The sequence below is a fragment of the Notamacropus eugenii genome, chromosome 5 (genome assembly GCF_028372415.1).
Source record: "Notamacropus eugenii isolate mMacEug1 chromosome 5, mMacEug1.pri_v2, whole genome shotgun sequence".
In the NCBI taxonomy this organism is placed as follows: Eukaryota; Metazoa; Chordata; class Mammalia; order Diprotodontia; family Macropodidae; genus Notamacropus; species Notamacropus eugenii.
The window spans coordinates 152,899,578-152,919,987 of record NC_092876.1 but is presented as its reverse complement, the minus strand read 5'-3'; the positions used below and the strand labels follow the sequence as shown (position 1 = coordinate 152,919,987).

At 34.5% G+C, this 20,410-nt stretch overlaps 1 protein-coding gene across 7 annotated transcripts in view; it reads left to right on the top strand.

The window, feature by feature from the left end:
- The window catches only part of DYNC2H1 (dynein cytoplasmic 2 heavy chain 1), a 413,209-nt gene that overhangs the window by 208,859 nt on the left and 183,940 nt on the right, over positions 1-20,410 (top strand). For 6 of the 7 annotated variants that reach the window (XM_072611238.1, XM_072611237.1, XM_072611242.1 and 3 more), the window contains 5 exons: positions 1,476-1,639; positions 3,014-3,133; positions 3,631-3,765; positions 11,750-11,893; positions 14,965-15,054. In XM_072611238.1, the coding sequence (XP_072467339.1) occupies positions 1,476-1,639; positions 3,014-3,133; positions 3,631-3,765; positions 11,750-11,893; positions 14,965-15,054 (653 nt within the window). Of the gene's footprint in view, positions 1-1,475; positions 1,640-3,013; positions 3,134-3,630; positions 3,766-11,749; positions 11,894-14,964; positions 15,055-16,084; positions 16,501-20,410 lie in introns of those variants that run through there. The other variant, XM_072611244.1, reaches the window with a different exon arrangement.

Below are 20,410 nucleotides of genomic sequence, written 5' to 3'. Positions count from 1 at the left end.
TTTTCAAGCTCTTCCATAGCCTGAACCTGTTGCATATTCATTTTGGAGGTACTGGATGCAGAAGCTTTGACTTCCTCTGACAATGTGCATTGTTCTTCCTCATTTGAAAGAATGGAAGGAAATACCTGTTCACCAAGAAAGTAACCTTCTATGGTCTTATTTTTTTTTCACCTTTTTTGGGCATTTTTCAGGCCACTTACTTGACTTCTGAATCCTTTGTCAAGAGGAGGGTTCTAGTGCTCCTACTTACCCCAGGACTGTGCCTGGGGCTGAGGTTCAGATCAGATGCTCAATACCCCCAGGAGCTTTAAGCTGAGCCACTCCCACAATGGAAGCTTCCACAGACTCAGTCACTGCCAAGCAGCACTGTGCTGCTACTGACACCTGCTGCCTGGGGCCCAAGCTGGGGGGGACCCTGCTCCCCTCTCCCCCACCTGGGAAAGCTGTCTCACTGACCTTTGAAGCTTTATTTAGTGCTTGAGGATTGAGGGATCTGATACCCTCCCTGCTGGGGATTCTGCCCTGGAGGCCTGTTCTGATCCTGTTCCTCCTGGTGCTGGGGCCAGGGCTGGGCTCCACTTGGCTCACTGTCCCGTGGGATAGACCTTTTCTGTCAGCCTTCCAGGTTATGTTTGGATGGAAATCTCTTTCACTCTGTCATTCTGTGGCTTCTGCTGCTCTAGAATTTGAGAGTCATTTTTTACAGGTATTTTATGGGCAGTGGGGGAAGAGCTGTACTGTGTGTGTCTTCCTACTCTGCCATCTTGGCTCCGCCCCTCTGACTTGCAGAATTTTTGAAACCATTCCTTCTAGGTCCACTACAAATTTATTTATTTAACTTCAACTGGAACAATTCTGCAATATAACTGCCACATTGCCTTATTTCAAACTTTCCCTCCTCAGGCTTCCCATAGTACCCCTCAGGATCTTAGTCAGTAAGCTTATATTAATATTTACCATGGGTGAAGTAGTATGCTAAGCATTGGGGGTCCAAGGAAAGCCAAATTGCCGTAAAGGAGTTCACATTCTAAATGACTTTCATCTGAGGAACTCACTTCATCCTTGACCTAGTAAAAGCCACATAACCTTTTTAAGCCTCCATTTTCTCATTTGTTAAAAAAATTTTAATTATTAACCTCACAGTTTTTATAAGAAAAAGTACTTTGTAAACTTGAAAGTATAATACAAATTTCTACCATTGAATGCTAAATGTCACTTCAAGACCTTGTGGTGTAAAAGAGTATTTTGAACATAACTTTTTATTACAAACACCAGTACAAGTTAATACAGAATTCTGTTTAATTTCTCAGTTTATTCTTTTATTGGATAATGCCTATAAATACCTATAAAAGTAAGCTATGTACTCATAAGCTATTTTAAATATATTTACTTATTAATTCTTATGTAATCGTATTAATGTGCTTTAGCAAAATATAGAGCAAGGAATAACCTTTTGTCTTTTTAAAAACAAATAGGTCCACGTTATGTTGTACAAATAGGTGACAAAATTATTGATTATAATGAAGAATTCCGCCTATTTCTCTCAACACGAAACCCAAATCCTTTTATCCCACCTGATGCAGCTTCAATTGTTACAGAGGTTAACTTTACAACAACAAGAAGTGGATTAAGAGGACAGGTATGAATGCTCCAGTCATCTAGTTTAGGGCATTTAGAAAACTCTATAAGAGTGACTTTAGATGTTTGAGCTACACACGCACACACACACAATAGATACATATGTTTACATATATGTGTATGTATACATTTATACATACATGCATTCGTATATATATATGTAATAGGTTTTCAAAATATTTTGCCAATTTATTCCTGCAGTTTTGAATTCAAATTATACTTGTAAATGAAAATAAAACTTTGGGTTTTATTTCAGTTTCCATCTCTAACAAGCTTTGAAAGGCAATTTCAGGGAAGGTAAAATTTCCCAATTTCTTTTTTTAGAACTGATTATATCTCATTATACTTATTCTGTTATGCCATTAATTAGGCCTATTTGTCAAGCCATTGGAAAATGCATTACAATGAGAGGAACCCTGGACTTTGAAGTTCCAGGTTCAAGTCTTCACTCTGATGTTTGTTAACTGTTGTTCTCATTTGTACTGTCTGCCTCACAAGGAGACTATCAGTTGCTAGGTGAATGTAATTAACAATAACATAGGATTCTAATTTAAGTATTTTTTGAATGTGAATATGACTTTTCCAGGCTAAACTTCACAGCTTAAATGCTCCTCTGTTAATCTTTCTTCCTTTTAAATTTGGGAGATATTTCAGTTGATGCTAAGCTTTATTCTGTTTACTTTTCTAACTCCTTCACAACATTACTTTTTTCCAAAATTTTACTTTGTCTGATGACCCATATCTGTTTTATTGAGTCCTATGTTTTACTTTACTGTTTAAATTAAATATATTTTCTTCTATCATGTGTACCTCTGAACATATATCTAAAATAAACATTTATATTTTGTTGGTGATCTTTGTATAAATAACATCATATATATTTAATAGAGGAAAACAACTCCCACGTTTTACAAAATTAATTCACTAAATTGCTTTTTTCTCTGCCAACGAGCTATACAAAAATTGTTGCAGTAGGTTTCTATTTAGTTTTTGTATATCAAAAGCTAAATGAAGATCCTTATACTATATCCTTTGTAGTTACTATTTTTTAATGTCATCATCTCAGCATTTGTTATCAGTTTAAGAAAATGAATGTCCATCATTCATTAAGAAAATGTCCACCACTTTTATGATGCTGTTTTACTTCATTTTAATATATTGAAGGTGGTATCTGAAGAACTAACACTGTATCAAGGAAGACATAATTAACAAATATTTCAGCTATTCTACTATTTATTCTCTTTTTAAATAACTTATGTATTATGAGAAGCAGAATAGCATATTTTCAGAAATCATTTTTAATATTTGGTAAATGAAATACAGGATATATTATTAGAGGAAAACACTTTTTTAATAAACTTTTTTCCTATTTAAGCTTTTGGCTTTAACTATTCAGCATGAGAAACCAGATCTGGAAGAGCAGAAAACAAAACTGCTACAGCAGGAAGAAGATAAAAAAATACAGCTAGCTAAACTTGAGGAATCACTTTTAGAGGTAAAATTTAAATGCTTGACTTCAGAATTTAAGTGACTTTACCTTTTGCAGGTTTTATTTTTTTGCATCTTTTTTGATACAGTGACTTTTTATTTCATTAATTTCTTTTGACCTATTTTTGGTTATTTCAGAGTCAAGTTAAAAGTGAGTAATTAGTATTTTAGTATATACTCAGCACTCCCATACATACTAGACAGTATGGGAGATTCAAAGAATTAAGACTTTGTCATTGACATTAAAGAACTTACATTATTATTATTGGAAAGACAAAATAATCCATGATACAGTTTGATAATGGCATAAAATCAATTTATCCAAGTGCTAAACTGGTGAGGTGTAGGGTTTGATCGATTCACAAACCCCTATGAAGTTGAATATAGAGGATGCTAACAAAAATAAATAAAATGAACCTTGGTTTACAAAAGTTGAAATTTATTTTATTTTAATTTAAATTTGAAATCTATGTTCATGATATTTCACTTTGGCTTTTAACATAGACACTTGCTACATCCCAAGGCAATATATTGGAAAATAAAGATTTGATTGAATCCTTGAATCAGACCAAAGCAAGCAGTGCACTTATTCAAGAATCGCTAAAAGAATCTCACAAACTTCAAGTTTCCCTTGATCAAGTAAGTATATTTTGGCTTTTCTGTTTTATGCAATATTTCTGGATAGTTAATTGACTTAGGCAGTTATTTTAGCCTCATAACTGAAAGACTGCATCAGCAAGTCTCAGTATAGTAGCATGAGAAATTCAGCTCTGCCTTCCTAATAGAAAGCAGACTCCGAAATGATGCAAGGCAGAAATATTCTAGCTTTACTTTTGGACCAGACAGCCTCATTTATATACTTGTTGGTTGTTTGCTTCATAGATGAGTGCAGACTTTGGGAAACCTCTATTTTAATCAAAGATTATGCATGGGCCTAGATACCTGCCCTCAAGTTATCTGAACCTTTTGGTAATTTGGTAGTGACTAAAGAAAATGTGTGCAAATTTGCATAAAAGATTTTTTCCTCATTCTTTTTATTAATCGTGGTGATAATACAACATACAACTGCTTAAACAGTAAAAATAATAGTGTCTTTTGGGGGGTAATTATTGTACAACCTAATCTAATCCTCATTTTTTTCAAGGCCTAGGGTTTAAGTCTGATTTTATCCTTCTTTTATTTCCACAGCTGGAGGTAATCTCTAGAATTCTACTAGAATTTACTACAGTGCTAGGAATAGATCTTATTTTTGAAATCAATTTTGAAGTTTAGTATAGTTATCTTTATACAGTGTTTGTCTCTCACACTAAATTATAGCCTTCTTGAAGACAGAAGTTTTTTCTGTTTTGGATTCCATCTTATTTCAGCTTGCTTTCTTAGTACTTAGCAAATACTTCGCTCATACTGGGAGGTACTTAGTAAATGGTTGTTGCAGTTGAATTTAATACAGTTATATAGCATTGATCTAGACTTATGAAAGAATGAGATCATATTGATGAGTGAATTTCCCAGTTCATACATTAAAAAAAAGCAAACACAGTTTAGCCTTTCCTTGATGACCCATGACCGTCATTACAGTCACCATTTATTTGGCAATAGTTTAAGACATTCAGTGCAGTTTACCCACTGTATTAACTGGCACCAGACATTGCTGATTTTCTATGTTGTTTCTGCTGTCTCTCACTTCTGCTGCTACTCAGTGTTTCTGCCAGACACTTGCACCTCCTTCTTCACTTCAAATTTATTAGTTATTATAAACTCAAGAGAACTGGAAATTGTCATCGGAACAGAGATTCACTGAACTTTCACAATAGAAACCTTAACTTTATGCACAGTATCACTCCTGAGGGTGGTTCCATTCCTTTTGTACAAAGTAAAATGTATGGCCTTTGATAGGAATTGTTCTCCCTGGTTTCAGATTTTGTCCCTTGTACTTTCTTTGTTCTTGACTGTTGTATTTGGAATTCCAGAAGTCTGACTAAGGGCCAAGTGAAGTTCTACTATTGTTTTAGTCTTCAAAATACACTAGTTCAGGTGGGCATAACAATTGCTAATATAAAAGTTCTGTGTTTTTTACCCATTGCTCCTTTTGAGTAAAACATCGAAGACATTGTACAGCATGTAGACTAACATTACAATCAGCAGTATACTGCATGAGAAAGTAGAAGTAGAAATTGCCATAAAAAAAGTTAACAATACTGAGATACTGCAGTCCATTAAAACTCCTAGATCTTTTTCAGACCAGCTGTTGTTTAATGAGGCCTTCTTGATCTTAAACTTGTGAAGTGATTTTTTTAACTTGTAGAAGACTGTACATGTTAATCTCTGTCTTATTAGATTTGTCCCACTGTTCTAGTTTGTTAAGATAGTTTATCTGTCATCTATTACATTATTTCTCCTTTCATGTTGTGTCATCTGTAAATTTGATAAGCATGCCATCAATACTATTATTCAAGTCATAATAAAAAATGGTAACAATACTGAGGCAAGATCATATCCCTGGGGCATTCAGCTGGAGACCTCTATCCCAGATGACATTGATTCAGTTATAACTACTCAGGGGTATTCCTTTACTAATTTGTGTGAATCAGTGTTGTTGGCTACCTAGCACTCACCCCTTCCCCTGCTATCACTACCTGCTTTCTTTTTTCTGTCTCAGCCCTACTCTCCCAGATCTCTATTTAATGCTGCCCTCCAGAACCCCCATTCTGTCATTAATAAACTTTTCTTTATCCTGTCATACTTCTTCCATCTTCTTGCACTCACAGAAAATAATACTGCCCTAGCTAACCTCTTCAGTACTAGATGTATCTTCTCTCATGCCCTCTAATTAACCAAGTCAAGACAGATAGGCTTGGTCCTTGCTCCTTATAGCCATTTTCACTCTCCCTTGTCACAATCATTTAGCCTCTTCTCTTCCTATGAAATTCAGTTCATTTCAATGAATAGTTCTTAACCTTTTTTGGGTCACAAACCTCTCTGGCAGTCTGTTAAGGCTTATAGACCCCTTCTCAGAATGTTTTTAAATAATTGAAGGAAATGATAAATTTCAGTTAGAGTTTAATGAAAAACAAGATATATCTTTTTTTAAATCCAAGTTCATGATGATATACCATCCTTTTGCTGCTGCCCTTCCAGGTCATTCTCCCTTCTTAGGTAATTCAGTACCTGGCTCATGGCCTTCATCTCTGTCCCTAGTAGATAGAGCACTGAATTTGCATTTAGGAAGATCTGAATGATTTGGGGCTCAATTAACTTCTCTATTCCTCCATTTTCCTCTCTGTAACATGAGGGTATTCATCTAGATGACCCCTAAGTTCCCTGCCAACTCTTATCCTATGATCCATGCCCTTGGACTTGAAATCTTTGGTACAAATGTTGATTTCCAGTTGTGTTCCACAGATTCCCAGTTCATCACCTTCTTTAATTTCCTTGAGTTGTACCACTGGGTCCAAATTTATATGATCTAATCTGAACCAGTCCTTGCTACTACATGACAACGGGTATTGATTCTCTTTCATATTCCACATAGACTCTATACCATCTGTTTTCTCCTCTAAAGGCTCCTACAGTACTCCTGCCTCTTCTCTCCTAGTAGAGGGCTTACTTTTTTTTGTTCTAGAAAAATGTCTTATTTGCTTTTCCTTGTTCTCTATTTGATACCTGCAAATCCTTCTGAATCATCTCTCATTCTCTTCCCTCTGCTCTAGTCTCTAAAAAAGTGGTTCTTCTTGGCATGACTAACTCTTCTCCTTATGGTCATTTGCTCCTGTCTCCTCTGGTAATTTACACCTGAAATTATCCCCTTATCTACAGGCTCTTTCCCCTTTGATCACAGTCCACAAGTATTTATTAAGTGTCTCTTGTTGTTGTTTGTCCTTCATTCTCAAAGAGGACCATGACATCAGGAAAGTGATGCCATGACTTGCAAGTGAATTAAATTTAAGTGAGGAATGACTGTGCAAAGTCTCCAGCCTCACTTTCTCCTCTGGAGCCATCTGGGTCCAGTGGCAAGATATAGATGTGTTAGGCATAGTCTGGGCCCTGGGGATACAAGTACAAAGAATACAACAGTCCTTACTTTCAAGGAACTTATAGTCTAATGGGCAAGAGAACAAATCAAAATATAAAAATATAAAGTTCATAAATATTAATATATAAAAAGTAGTTGGGGACCCCAGTGGTTGGAAGAATCAGAAAAAATCTCATAGAGAAGATGGTGCCTGATCTACATCTTAATGGATGAGAAGCATTCTGTGAGATGGAGGTAAAGAGGGAGTTCATTCCAGTCATGTGGGAGGCCAGTAAAACAAACAAAAAAAGCAGAGAGTAGGGGTGGGCACAAACATAGGAGATGGAGTGCAATGGGTGAGGAACTGAAAGAAGATGAATTTGGCTGAATTGCTAAGTGTGAGCCTGGGGGAGTAATGTCCATTAAGACTAGAAATACAGGTTAGGGCCTGGTTGTGAAGGGATTTCAAAGCTAAATAAGGGATTTTATGCTTTATTCTAGAGGCAATAGGAAGCAACTAGAATTGATTGAGTAGGGAAGTGATGTCATTATAAGTGTGCTTAAGGAAAATTACTTTCCCTGCTTTATATAAGATGGACTAAAGTGTAGAGGGAATTAAGGCAGGGAGACTAATCAAGAGGCTATTGTAATAATCCAGGCAAGAAGCATTGAGCACCTGAGCTAAGGCTGGGTGAATAGAGAGGAGTCAGATGTAAGAGATATTGTGAAGGTCTCCCATTGCTTTGTTTTGGGCCCTCTTGTTTTCTCTATATATACCCTCAGAAATGTTCCACCATTCAGGTATGCATGGATGATTCCCAGATCCTTCCATCTATTCTTTGACTCATTAGCTATAATTCCTTATCTGTAACTATATGTTTGTCATCCCCAGCTAGATGTTCCAAAGTTGTCTCAAACTCAACATGTCTGACGCTCAGCAGATTTTCTTTCTCTCTAAATACCTCTCCTCCAGGCTTTCCTATTTTTGTTGATGGTGCAGCAATAATTGTAGTTCCCCAGGTTGCAATCTTGGAGTCATTCTCAAGTTTTCACTGTATCTCACTGTCCTAGGACGTATTTTCAGCTAGTTTCCAATTCTTATTGTTTTTATCTCTATACCTTGTCTTACATTTATCCTTTTCTCTGTGCTTCCTGTAATCACCCCCTTACTTCAGGTCCTCAGATGACTCTGACAACCTCATCAGAAGACCTATAACACTGCAGGCTGCCCTTTCTCCACAGCTTCCACATAAATGCCAAAATAATCTTCCTTAATCAAAGTAACTGTGCCCTTTCTTGCCTCTAGGATTCATGCCTTTCTTTCTAGGATGATTGTACATTATTTTCTTTCATGTGATCTTTATTTATTCCTTTTCTCCTTCCTCGAAGAACCAATGCCTGAATACAGTTTTTATCTCTAGTCAGAACTGACTACTTGGCCTCCCTCCTCCTACTTCTGTGTCTTCAAACAGAGTCTCCCCTCATGTCTGTAATGTGTTTCCTCCTCTACTTTGTTTCTTAGAATCCCCCACTTCCTTTTAGGTTTAAACCTGATTTTCTTGGCACTCTTTTCTTCAAGTTATCATGTAAATATAAACATATTATGTAAGTATAAACAGATATAAATAAATAATGTAAGTATAAACAAATATGTATTTTTTTATACCTGGTATTCTTGATAGTAGGAGGTAGGTGGCTTTATTTTATCTTTCTTTTCCCAGTGCCTAGAATAGTGCCTTGCCCATTTTTCCCTCAGGATGAGGGAGATTCATAACACTTTTCACCATGAGTCCTTTGTAATTGTCTTATTTCATTATATTGCTGAGAATAGCTAAGTAATTCACAGTTGTTCATTGTACAGTATTGCTGTTATTATGTACAGTGTTTTCGTGGGTTTGCTCATTTCACATTGCCTTAGTTGATGTAAGTCTTTTCAGGTTTTTCTGACAGCATCCTGCTCATCATTTGTCATAGCACAATAGTATTCCCTCACAATCATATACCACAACTTGCTCAACCATTCCTCAGTTGATAGGCATCCTCTCAAAATCCAATTCTTTGCTTTCACAAAAAGAACTGCAGTAAATATGGAGGTTTTTTTTTGTATATATACTTTATATCAGTTCACGTAAGTCTTTCTAGGTTTTTCTGAAAGCACCTAGTTCATCATTTCTTATAGCATAATAATATTCCATTATAATCAAATACTACAGCTTATTTTTCAATTCATGAGTATTCCTTTGATTTGCAATTCTTTGCCACCACAGAAAGAACAGTTATAAGTATTTTTGTACAAATAGATCCCTTTCCTCTTTTTTTTTTCTCAAATCTCTTTGGGATTAGATCTGTTAGTAGTGGTTTTGCTATACGTGATTTCATAGCCCTTTCAGCATAGTTCCAAATTGCACTCCAGAATGGTTGAGTCAGTTTGCAGCTCCACCAACAACAATCCCTTAATGTGTCAGTTTTCCCACATTTTCTCGAGCATTTATCATTTTCTCCTCTGTCATATTAGCCAGTCTGATAGATATGGGGCAGTACTTCAGAAATGCTTTAATTTGGATTTCTCTAATCAATAGTCTTTTACAGTATTTTTCATATGATGATAGGTAGCTTTGATTGCTTCATCTAAAAACTGCCCATTCATATGTTTGACTATCAATTGGGAAATGACTTTTATTTTTTATAAATTTTGACTCAGTTCTCTATATATTTGAGAAATGAGGCCATTATCAGAGAAACTTGTAAATTTTTTTTTCAGTTAGGGTTACTGTGTCCCCTCCATCCTATTTTACCTTTGTTTATTGTACTCTCTCTAACCTTTCATCATGTCCATCCTCAAAAGTATTTTGCTTCTGACTGCTTCCCCCTAAAATCTTCCCTCTTTTCTATCAACCTCTCCCTCTTCCCCCCTCAATCCCCACCTACTCTTTTCCTGTAGGTTTAGATAGATTTCTGTGTTCAATTAACTGTGTGTGTTATTCCTTCTTTGAGCCAGTTCCAGTGAGAGGGAGGTTCAGGTACTCTCCCCCATCTCTCCTATCTTCCCCTCCACTATAAAATCTCTTTCTTACCTCTTTTATTTGAGATAATTTATTCCATTTTGCCTTTCCCTTTCGCTTTCTCCCAGTGTGTTCCTCTTTCTCACCCCTTAATTTATTTTTTAGGTATCCCATAATATTCATCTTGTCTCCATACCCTTTGTCTAGATACATACTCCTAACTGCTGTAATAGTGATAACAAGTAACATCTTTCCATGTAGGAATCCCTTTCCTGTTCATCTTTTTATGCTTCTCTTAAGTATTGTATTTGAAAGTCAGACTTTTCTATTCAGCTCTGGTCTTTTTATCAGGAGTGCTTCAAAATCATTTATTTCATTGAATATACACTTTTTACTGAAGCATTTTACACAAATTTTGCTGAATAGATGATTATTTTATTTTATTTTTTTTTTTGTAAGCCTAAGCCCTTTGCCTTTTGGGGCATTTATCTTGAAACTAGCAGCAGAGAACCTGCCTGAACCATTGGTTTTTCATCTGTCTTTGCATCATAGGTGATAGGATGATGGAGAGTCATGCTATGATAAAGCATCCTACTTCTGTCTCCTTTCCCTGATGATAGGGCCAGCATTAGAATGTAATTTGGACCCTTGGCTTACTTGAGAATATTATATTCCAAACTCTCTCCTCCTGTATCTTGTATGTACTTTGCATTGTCTCCTCCATTTGCCAATGTCAGCTCTTTGAGGGCAAGGACTGTTTTTTGCCTCTCTTTGTATCCCTAGCACTTAGCATATTGTAGCACGTAGCACATAGTAAACTCTTAATAAATACTTGTTGATTGAATGATTGACTAGAGACTGTTCTTAGGTAAGTAAAGCTATCTTAACTATTGTATGTCCCAATGTAGGGAAGAATGTAAGGGCAATGCGGTGGGTTCTCCTTTATTGGGAGTTTGCAAGCTGAGAATGACTGGGTAAGGACTTGTTAATAATGCTGAAGAAGGGATGTCTTTAGGTATGGGTTGGAATAGATGTGCATTGAGGTATTCCAACACTCAGATTTGGTGTTGATTTTTTTCATGTTTCAGGCATCAACCTACCTGATGAAGTATAACTAACTGCATCTTCCTATGGCTATATGTAGTTCATTCAGCCTCAGGAGACCTGTGTACTATTTGTCTTTCTTTTCAACTTTGTAAGCTTTGTTGACCTCAATTTCCTAATTTTTTAAAAGGAAGGGTTTTTACTAATTGATCTCTAAGGCACCGTAAAATCTGAAAAATGCTACAATCTTGTCTAGCTGAGATATATATAATATGAGTTACATGGCAGTTAGGACATTATAGTTAGAGTAAGTTGCCTCAACTGGAATTGAATTATTACATTACAATTATATCCAATTACTGATTTGTTACATGGCATTTAGTAAGTCTTTGAATCTCAGTTTCCTTATCTATAAAAGAGTTAGACTTGATCATATGTAACCCTTTTCATCTTCAGCATTCTAAGATTATGTTAAATAGTAAAACACTGAGTAGTTATTTACACAGTGGTCCTTAGGTGGCAGGAAAGTACTGATCTTGAGCTTTTTGCCTTTTTTTATGCACAGGAAAGGGATGCCTATCTCCCTCTAGCTGAGAACGCCAGCAAGATGTATTTTATTATTTCAGACTTGTCTAAAATTAATAACATGTACCGTTTTAGTTTGGCCTCATTCCTTCGACTTTTCCAACGAGCTCTGCAGAACAAACAGGTACGTGGTTTAACCTGAATCTAGGCGTGCCATGATGAAATCACTCTCTTTGTGATGCTTATCAGTGTTAAGCTCCTCTGAAAACTTGCATAGAAAAATGAAAAATCAATACAGATATTGGCAGATTACAGTATGTTATAAATCAAAACAGTAAGTAAAATTACTTTTTCAATAAATACAGTATACAATTCTATCAGATAATCCAGACTCAACTAAATATAGCTCATGCTAAAATATCACCACAGTCTTAACATTTTAAGATGTTGTATGTTTCCAGGTAGTGTGAACAATAATAGTAATTTCCTGGTCAAGCAGATCAGTTATTTTTTTGTTTGTCTGAAGAATTAATACTTAATGTTTTCATCAGAGTCATTTTTAAATGATTGGTTTTTAAAGGAAGCAATGGCTGTATATTTATTATTAATTGTTCCTCCACCAATGTTTCTTATTGAAGTTGTTTCTAAAATAGAATTTGAAGTAAATACACATGAAACCAAATAGAGTAGGTCCTACTTTGTGACTCTACCTCTAGTATAAATCTGGCCTGCCATCAGTGATATTTTAAGACTTTAAGCTGTATGGTTTTTGAGTCCTTCAGATTAAATTGCCATGTTTGATTGACATGATTACTGGTCTGTATAATATCTCGTGGTCATCACTGAAGCAGTTGCTTTCAGTTACATGACATTTCTATACCTACTGTTTTTTTTGCCCTTGGAGACTTAAAACCATTTGAACTCCTTGCTTTGTTTTTTTACACTAAATTAAATTTTATATAATGAAATAGATAATTTAGTATTCTGCTTTAAAAAAAACTGAAATTCTTTTGCAAGTATAGAATTAGACTTTTAAGATTTTTAGAAATGGTTGAAAAAACACTTGATAGTAAAGTAGGCCTCTCTCACACTGTTTTTCTACTTTGTTTCCTTTGCTGAGAACCCATGCCCTGTAGGAGAACAGGCAAAGGTGAAGTACATGATTTCTTTTTGTCTTTTTCCTTACAGCATAATTCCTTGATCCTTTATTTAGATTTACAGATAATTAAAAAAAATTATAAAGTTAATCATGATAATGTGGTCAATAAGATCCTGAACTTGGAGTCAAGAAGACCTGAATTTGAATTCTGTTTCAGTCACTCAAGTTGTCTGACCCTTGGCAAGTCACTTAAGCATATTATCCTCAGTTGGCTCATCTACAAAATAGGGAGAATAATGTTCCTGTGAGGGATGTTGTAAGGATCAAATGAAATTATGTATCTAAAGCTCTTTGCAAACCTTATAGTATTATATAAATGTGAGTTATTTTTATTAAAACTTAAAACTGTACCCAATTAATATAATCCTGTTTTGTTGATATTAGCCAACAAGATGGTCTGTGAGAGCTCCTTCGTGGTACCTATAGCATCCTAGTGATATGTCAGCAAGGAAATAAATTTCAGTCTATAACAAAACTAAAAAAAAAAAAGCAACCTATTCTAATATATTATTCTCATTTGTAAAGTTTTTACCTCTTGAGCCAGGTTTGCCACATTAACTTTTAATTGCATGATCATTAGATAAATTAGCTCTTAGATGCCATTCAGTATATTACTTTCTTGTGCTTTTAATGTGATTTTTTACTAAAATTACCACGAGTAAAAAATTTATACTTCTGTTTCTTTGAAAATTCACACTAGTTAATATAGACATTGAACTCTTTCTTAGTTTTATTTAGTTATTATAAATAGTGTTAATTGCTAGTGCAGTTGTAGTCTAAATTGAGAAAAATGAAAAGTAGTCATTAACATCTGAATTGTAGCCAACTAGCTCAGAATGTTGATATTGATACCATGATCACAGGTTCTATCCCCATTGTTGGACCAGTTGTCATCTGTTTGGGGTCTAGAGATTACATTGTTATAATCGGTTAAAGTTGTATTAAAATTGATATTAAATATGTAAGTTTTTTTCATTGTTAGTTTTTGAGAGTGAGATCTTATAGTACTTATTAACCCATTTTTGCCTCTTTTCTCTTTTACTAGGGTTCAAATATTATTAGTCAAGTTCATTTTTTTATTATTAGGAAAATAGAATGCACATTTACCTTGAAACTAGCAGCAGAGAACCTGCCTGAACCATTGGTTTTTCATCTGTTTTTGCATCATTGGTGATAGAATGATAGGGAGTCATGCTTTGATAAAGCATCCTACTTCTGGCTCCTTTCCCTGATGATAGGGCCAGAGTTAGATAGAGTGTAATTTGGGCCCTTGGCTTACTTGAGACCTATTTAAGCTATTCTGGAAGCTTAAGGAAAGCATAGAACTTGTAAAATACTGTGTTTATCCTATAACTTATAATATATAATAAGATATTTATAAAATATTTGTAGAAGATCTTCATTTTAATATTTTAGGTGAAGGCTGGAGATTTTGATCTAAAGTAGTCAAAACATTGCATCTAAGGTATGAAATAGAACCACAAGTATCCTTGAACAGTGTCTCCAGTATTGGACTTTTACTTTCAGGGCTGCTGAAGGTGCTAAGATTTTTACAATATGTCTCATTAAAGTGTCCCTCAAACTTCAAACTATGCAGATTTTATTTTTAGCTCCAGTTGTAATGGAAATGTAGATTATACTACTATTACTCAGCTTTCAAGCACTTATATATTCTTTTTTTATTTAGTTGAATGCCCTTTGTGAAGTAAATTTGGAATTATTGAAAAATAGCATGATAGAATATTAATTATTAACAATGATATAATTATATAGCACTTTACTGTTATAACAAAATATTATTCTCAGGGATAAAAACAGCTCTTTTTAAGAGACTATGTGCATTATTGTCCCTGTAGAAAATTTAGACATAGATGCAATTCTCTCAGTTTGAGCAAAGTTCCTTTTACCAGAGTTACTGCTTTTGACAGACTAGAGTGAAAGGTAGCAAATTCTTTTGATGAGTAGAGACAGAGGAAGCAAATTCTAGGAAGTCTTGCCTTGAAAGGAATAAACTGTTGGAAAATCTTTTTTGATGTGTCGGATTGCCTATCAACTTCGTCTTCATGATACTTTTGACTTCTGTTTGCTACACACAGGATTCTGAAAATACTGAACAGAGAATACAATCTCTTATCAATTCATTAAAACATACGGTATATGAATACGTGTGCCGTTGTCTGTTTAAGGTAAGAATGATGCTCACAGTTTGCAAATATTTCACAGATGGCACTGTTTTGTTTAATTATAACATACTTTTGTTTCTATTAGGTAGAAATTAACTGATTCTTTAGAATTTCAACTAGAATGTTCTAGATAAGGACACATTTGGTATTTCTCCAAGCACTCTTCACTCTGGTGACAAGCATGGGTATTTCATAAAGTTATCTGAGAGTATTTACTATTCCTGCTTTTTTTGAAAATTAATTAAATAAGTGTATTTTAAGTGCAGAGCACTCTTCATCTCACAGGACTTTGACAAATATTTGTATGCTTGTATTGCACTGTTCCTCACACTTAATGCCAGTCTTAGAAGGTATATGATCTAGAGTAGCACAAGTTAATTCTTAATTTTTGTTTGAAATTTTGATGATGCTCTCATGTCTCCAGTATAGTAAGTAATGAGTATTTTTGCCATGCATACCTGCTTTATCATTTTTATGGACATCATTAAGACAAATTTCTTTAGTGGATAGATGACTGTCCTTGGAGTCAGTAAGATAACGGATTCAAATTCTGCATCTTACATGTAGTAACTGTGTGACCATGATGAAATCACTTAATCTCTTGGTGCAGTCTGAGATTATAAATTTTAGATTACATGCTGACTTTTGCCCTTTGAAGGAATTCATAGGTCCAGACCGAAAAAAAATGGGGTTTATTATGAAACAAAACATTGAAAATATTGCATGCTGTTGTCATGAAAGACCCGAACAAAGACATGAAGAACTTGCTCGAAGGGTCTGACATTCCAGATAATTGTGGAAAAACACATAATTAAGGCTCCCATGAGAAGAAATTTGCATGCTAATTTGTTCTCTATTTAATATATAATGTTTAAAAAAAGGGTCTTTTAAAGATAGTAAAAAAGGACAAATTTCCAAGTGGTGATATAATATTATTATGACTGAATTTGATTGAAATTTTTTATTTTATAATTAATGTTGAATTTTACTTTTTCTCATAAAGTCTAGAAATTCTTTTATTTTGCTGTTTTAGGATAAAGGAAATGATCCTGTTCATGATACTTTATGGTGTTGTATCAGTAAGCACCCCAACATACACTGGGAGTCCTGCTACCACTGATTTCTTAGATCTGCTTTCATAAAAGGAAAGGCAACTTTTCATAGTTCATTCATTCATTCAACAAATTGTTATTGATCACTTGCTATGTCCAAAACACTATACTAAGTATTCTCTAGTTTATCCATAGAGCAGAATCTGTATCACAGATATCAATAAAGTGCTACCCATTATTGGGGAAAGTAATATAATAATTACATTCAAATGTTCTGAAGGATTCATTTCATCTGTCTTCTTCATCTAACACCTTATCTCTTTGATTAAAGGAGATTAACATAAACATCTTTATTACTGATTTAAATGATTCATAGCCTTTACAATTATGAGTTTCTTGATGATAACTAAACTAAATATTTCTATCTTAGTTTAAATCCACATATTTTCTTACCACTTTATTTAATATGAAAATTTAAATTATAATATGTAATATCATGATTTGTAATTAGGAAGAAGTATAATAAGCATTCAATATCCAACCATTTTCACCCAGTAATAAAAATATGATAATAAGTATCATCATTTTGGAAGGGTGGATACCCACTATCTGGGTGGCGAGGGGGGTGGGGTGTTGAATTAAAGTGGGCTTTTGGTATTAGAAGACAATGGGAGAAGTTCAACAATTTTATCATTTCTGCAATATTTTGATTATTTTTTTGTTTTCAACTTGAATAAAATTTTTCTTCTCTATAAAATTAAGAATCATTAAGGAAATATTGTGACAGAACACCCAAGTCACGTGTGTAATTGCAAAATTCTTATTTCAGTATTAACAACATTCAAGTATGCACTGTGTATTCAGTAACCAATAGGTCTCTCAATAGAAAATCAGAAAGCACATTAATCATCAAGTAACAAGCTGCATTGCTCAAGATTTGGCACACTGACCTCAGCTACAATGAAACCAATCCTATTTTTTAGTGAAAGCTTTCTGGGCTTTCAGCAATCAGCATAATATTAAACTGCATGTCAGAATTTGTTTCATGCTGTAGAGTTTTGCTGTTGTGTCAGTGAAGGCAATATGACTATCTGAAGACAGAAACTAGGATTTTTGGTTATTAGTATGCATGTCACATTGAACTGCCAGTGAGATGACCTGGCACAGAAAAAATGATTGACTTGTTTTGTAACAGTAAATTTAGGCTTTTCAATAAACAAAATAGAGCAAGCTGTCGAACAGTTTTTACAAAAAACATTAACTAATGTCATTTTCCTTCATTCAAATAACAGCCTAAATATTTTAGACAGTTATAAGATAGTTGGCAGATTTAGTTTTAAGCAAACCAAAAACAAAACTATATTATTTTATTTTGTATAACACTCTTCTACCCTAGTTTAATATCAAGATAGAATAATAGTAAAATGTGTAGCCATCTCTATTTCCATTAGTGACAGTGAGAGAGTCTGAGATAGGAGTTAGTTTATTAGAAATAGTTTACATAGGAAATATCTTCTAGAACGACCTTATAATGACATTCTGTTCCCCACAGGATCTGGTTAATTGTGAAAACTCCCTCATGATACAATTTAAAAAAGCAAGATAGTCTTTGGTCTCAGGGAGCTTACATTCTAATAGGAGAAGGCTATACATGTAGGAGAGTAATTTCTAAGAGGGTCTTTTGGGTTTGTAAAATAATATAAGTGTAGAAAATGGAGTCTTAGGCCATTGACTGACACATTTTTCTAGCCTTGTTAGTGCTGATTTGATTATTGTTTCTAAAGTATGTAGGAATTAAAATGGGGAAGGGAAATGAATTAAGTCTACTCATTGATAACTCCTGGAACTCACACAGATGTCATCATTCAGACTGCTGTAGTGTGTGGAAGATCAGGTGAAGGGTGGGAGGAACAGTATAGTAAGAAGATGACCAGAATGTGGTATGGTAAGACTGACCAGTTATGGTGTGTTCTAACAATAAGGTATGTAGGATTTCAGCAAAAGAGCTGAAGTACTCAGTCAAAGGTAGAAGGTGGATTAACAACATGGAGCAAAGAGGGTCAGAATACTTTCTGCTTTGTTTAGTATTGAATTCAAAAATTTGAAAGGATTTTCTGTTAGAAAAACTATCTGTTGAAATTTCTGAGGATGTTCCACATACTATAACAGTTTGAATGATGACATTTTTGTGGATTCTTGTAGTTATCAATACATTGACTTGAGTGGTTTCCCTTCTCTATTTCAATCTGTATATGTATGAATTAGGGCTACATACTATAGCAGTTTGAATGGTGATATTTGTGTGGGTTCTAGGAGTTATCAGTGCATAGATTTGATTGGTTTCCCTTCATTTCAAAGGCTTCTCCCAATGAGTGATAATGTAGTAATTCATTGTACTCGCCAGGGAAGGGAAATGGGAAAACCCCATGCACAAGAATAATTAGTACAAATGAGATTTATTCAGTGAATTCCATATAGCCAGCCAAGATCCCAAGGGCAGTAAAGACAGGAGCAGGGAGCTGTGATTCTATAAATCGACATCCACATTGAAATGATGGTGTTGTAGTTCCTAAGATGTCTTCCCAAGTGTTCCCTTTTGTACAAGAAAAGTTTTAGGGACTGTGTGTTAGGGATGTTCCTTTAGGTTTCTGGGGCTCCAGAGTGGTAGTTGTCAACAAAGCAAAATGTTGTGTTACCTCTGCTTCTAGATTATTTATGATTTGGGATTTTTGAACCTTGTAACTGGTTGATTGGGGAAAAGAGGAATAGAAGGAATGTTGTAGAGAGTCTGACTCATTCCATTCTGACTGGGCTAGACTGAGGCCAGTCTCCTGGTAGTATGGTTGATATTGAAATGATAAGAAAATTGTATATAATTCAATAGTTAATTTTTAAAAAGTAGACTTAACCTAGTCATAGCAGGAGAGGGATGATAGCATTTAGGACATTATGGGTTGATTCAGCTTAATGAAACTCTTCTGCCTCTGAATTGCCCACCATAGTACATACTAGCTAGGCATGAGAGCACACCAGGAGTTCCTCATAGCTATTTTGTATTCAGATGACCAGAAAGTGGTATCAACAGTGTGAGCCAAATTAAACCTTAAGAATGGTTGTAGTACAGCAAAAACTAGCCTAAATTTCATGGGAGTAGGAGTTAAGATATTCTTTTCACTATAGCATGGATAGTATCTATGTCCTATGGAGACTTATTTTCTTGAGCCATAGCCAGACTTCTCAGAAATTCTCCCCTGAGCCAGTGACCATGAGCCCATACGAAAAACAAAGATGCCCAAGTTTGTAGCCTACATTTCTGATTTAACTCAAAATTCCTGTGCCAGTCTCAAGCCTCTAAAGCAGGACTTCTTAAACTCTTTTCATTCATGACTCACAGTTTAAGAAGTGTTATAAGCATATAGTAGGTGTAGTGAACAGGTTTATATTCACTCAGACCCTTTTATTCAATATGTTATATAATGGGGGGGGAGGTCTAGATCTGTGAGACAGATCAGCAGGCAATTTTCCAGGTCTAGTATAGACTATAGTACACTTACCTGTTATTAATCTAAATTGTGGGTTTTTCTTTTCAAAATGTTTATTCTCAAATTTATTAGAAAAACCATAAGTTCTGCACAAAATATCTTGCAGGTTTGAAGCATAATATTAGGATATTAATATTCATTTTGGAGGCATGACAACTCCAAAACCTCCAGTACTAAACCTGAACTATTAAAATGTCTGGAAGTTACTTCTAAGAATGAATGTTAAAAAAATTGTAAATCAGGAGTAGCTAATAGAACAAATAAGTGAATTTAATTCCTCTTTCATATTAATATTTATGAGATTAAATTACAATTTTGCATACTTCTAAAACAAGTAAATTAAATATTTCTTACAAAAATCTTCAAGATGACATAGCGATACATTGTGTGATAGAAGTATAGTTCCAGGATTTTAGAAGGTTCTTAAATTTCTTATTTTGACATCTGTGCTATAGAACTGCAGTGTAATATGCTTGGAAATTTGAGGTGTCTGAGTATGGCAAAACGTGAAATATATTAACTCTAGATAATAGGTAATCTTGCTAAAATTTGCTCTCTGGTTTCACATTTGTTAAGTTCTTACTGAATGTATTAGTTGGAATAATGGAGAGTGAGGAATTGAATTATTTCTGTCCACTCTCCTATACTGAGCAAGTTTCAGTGTCCTGATGTTCTTTCATCTTAGGACAGTCATCCATAAGTTAAATCTCTCAATAAATCAGTATGGTGAACTCTGAAATGATTTTATCCAATTACATTCATCCT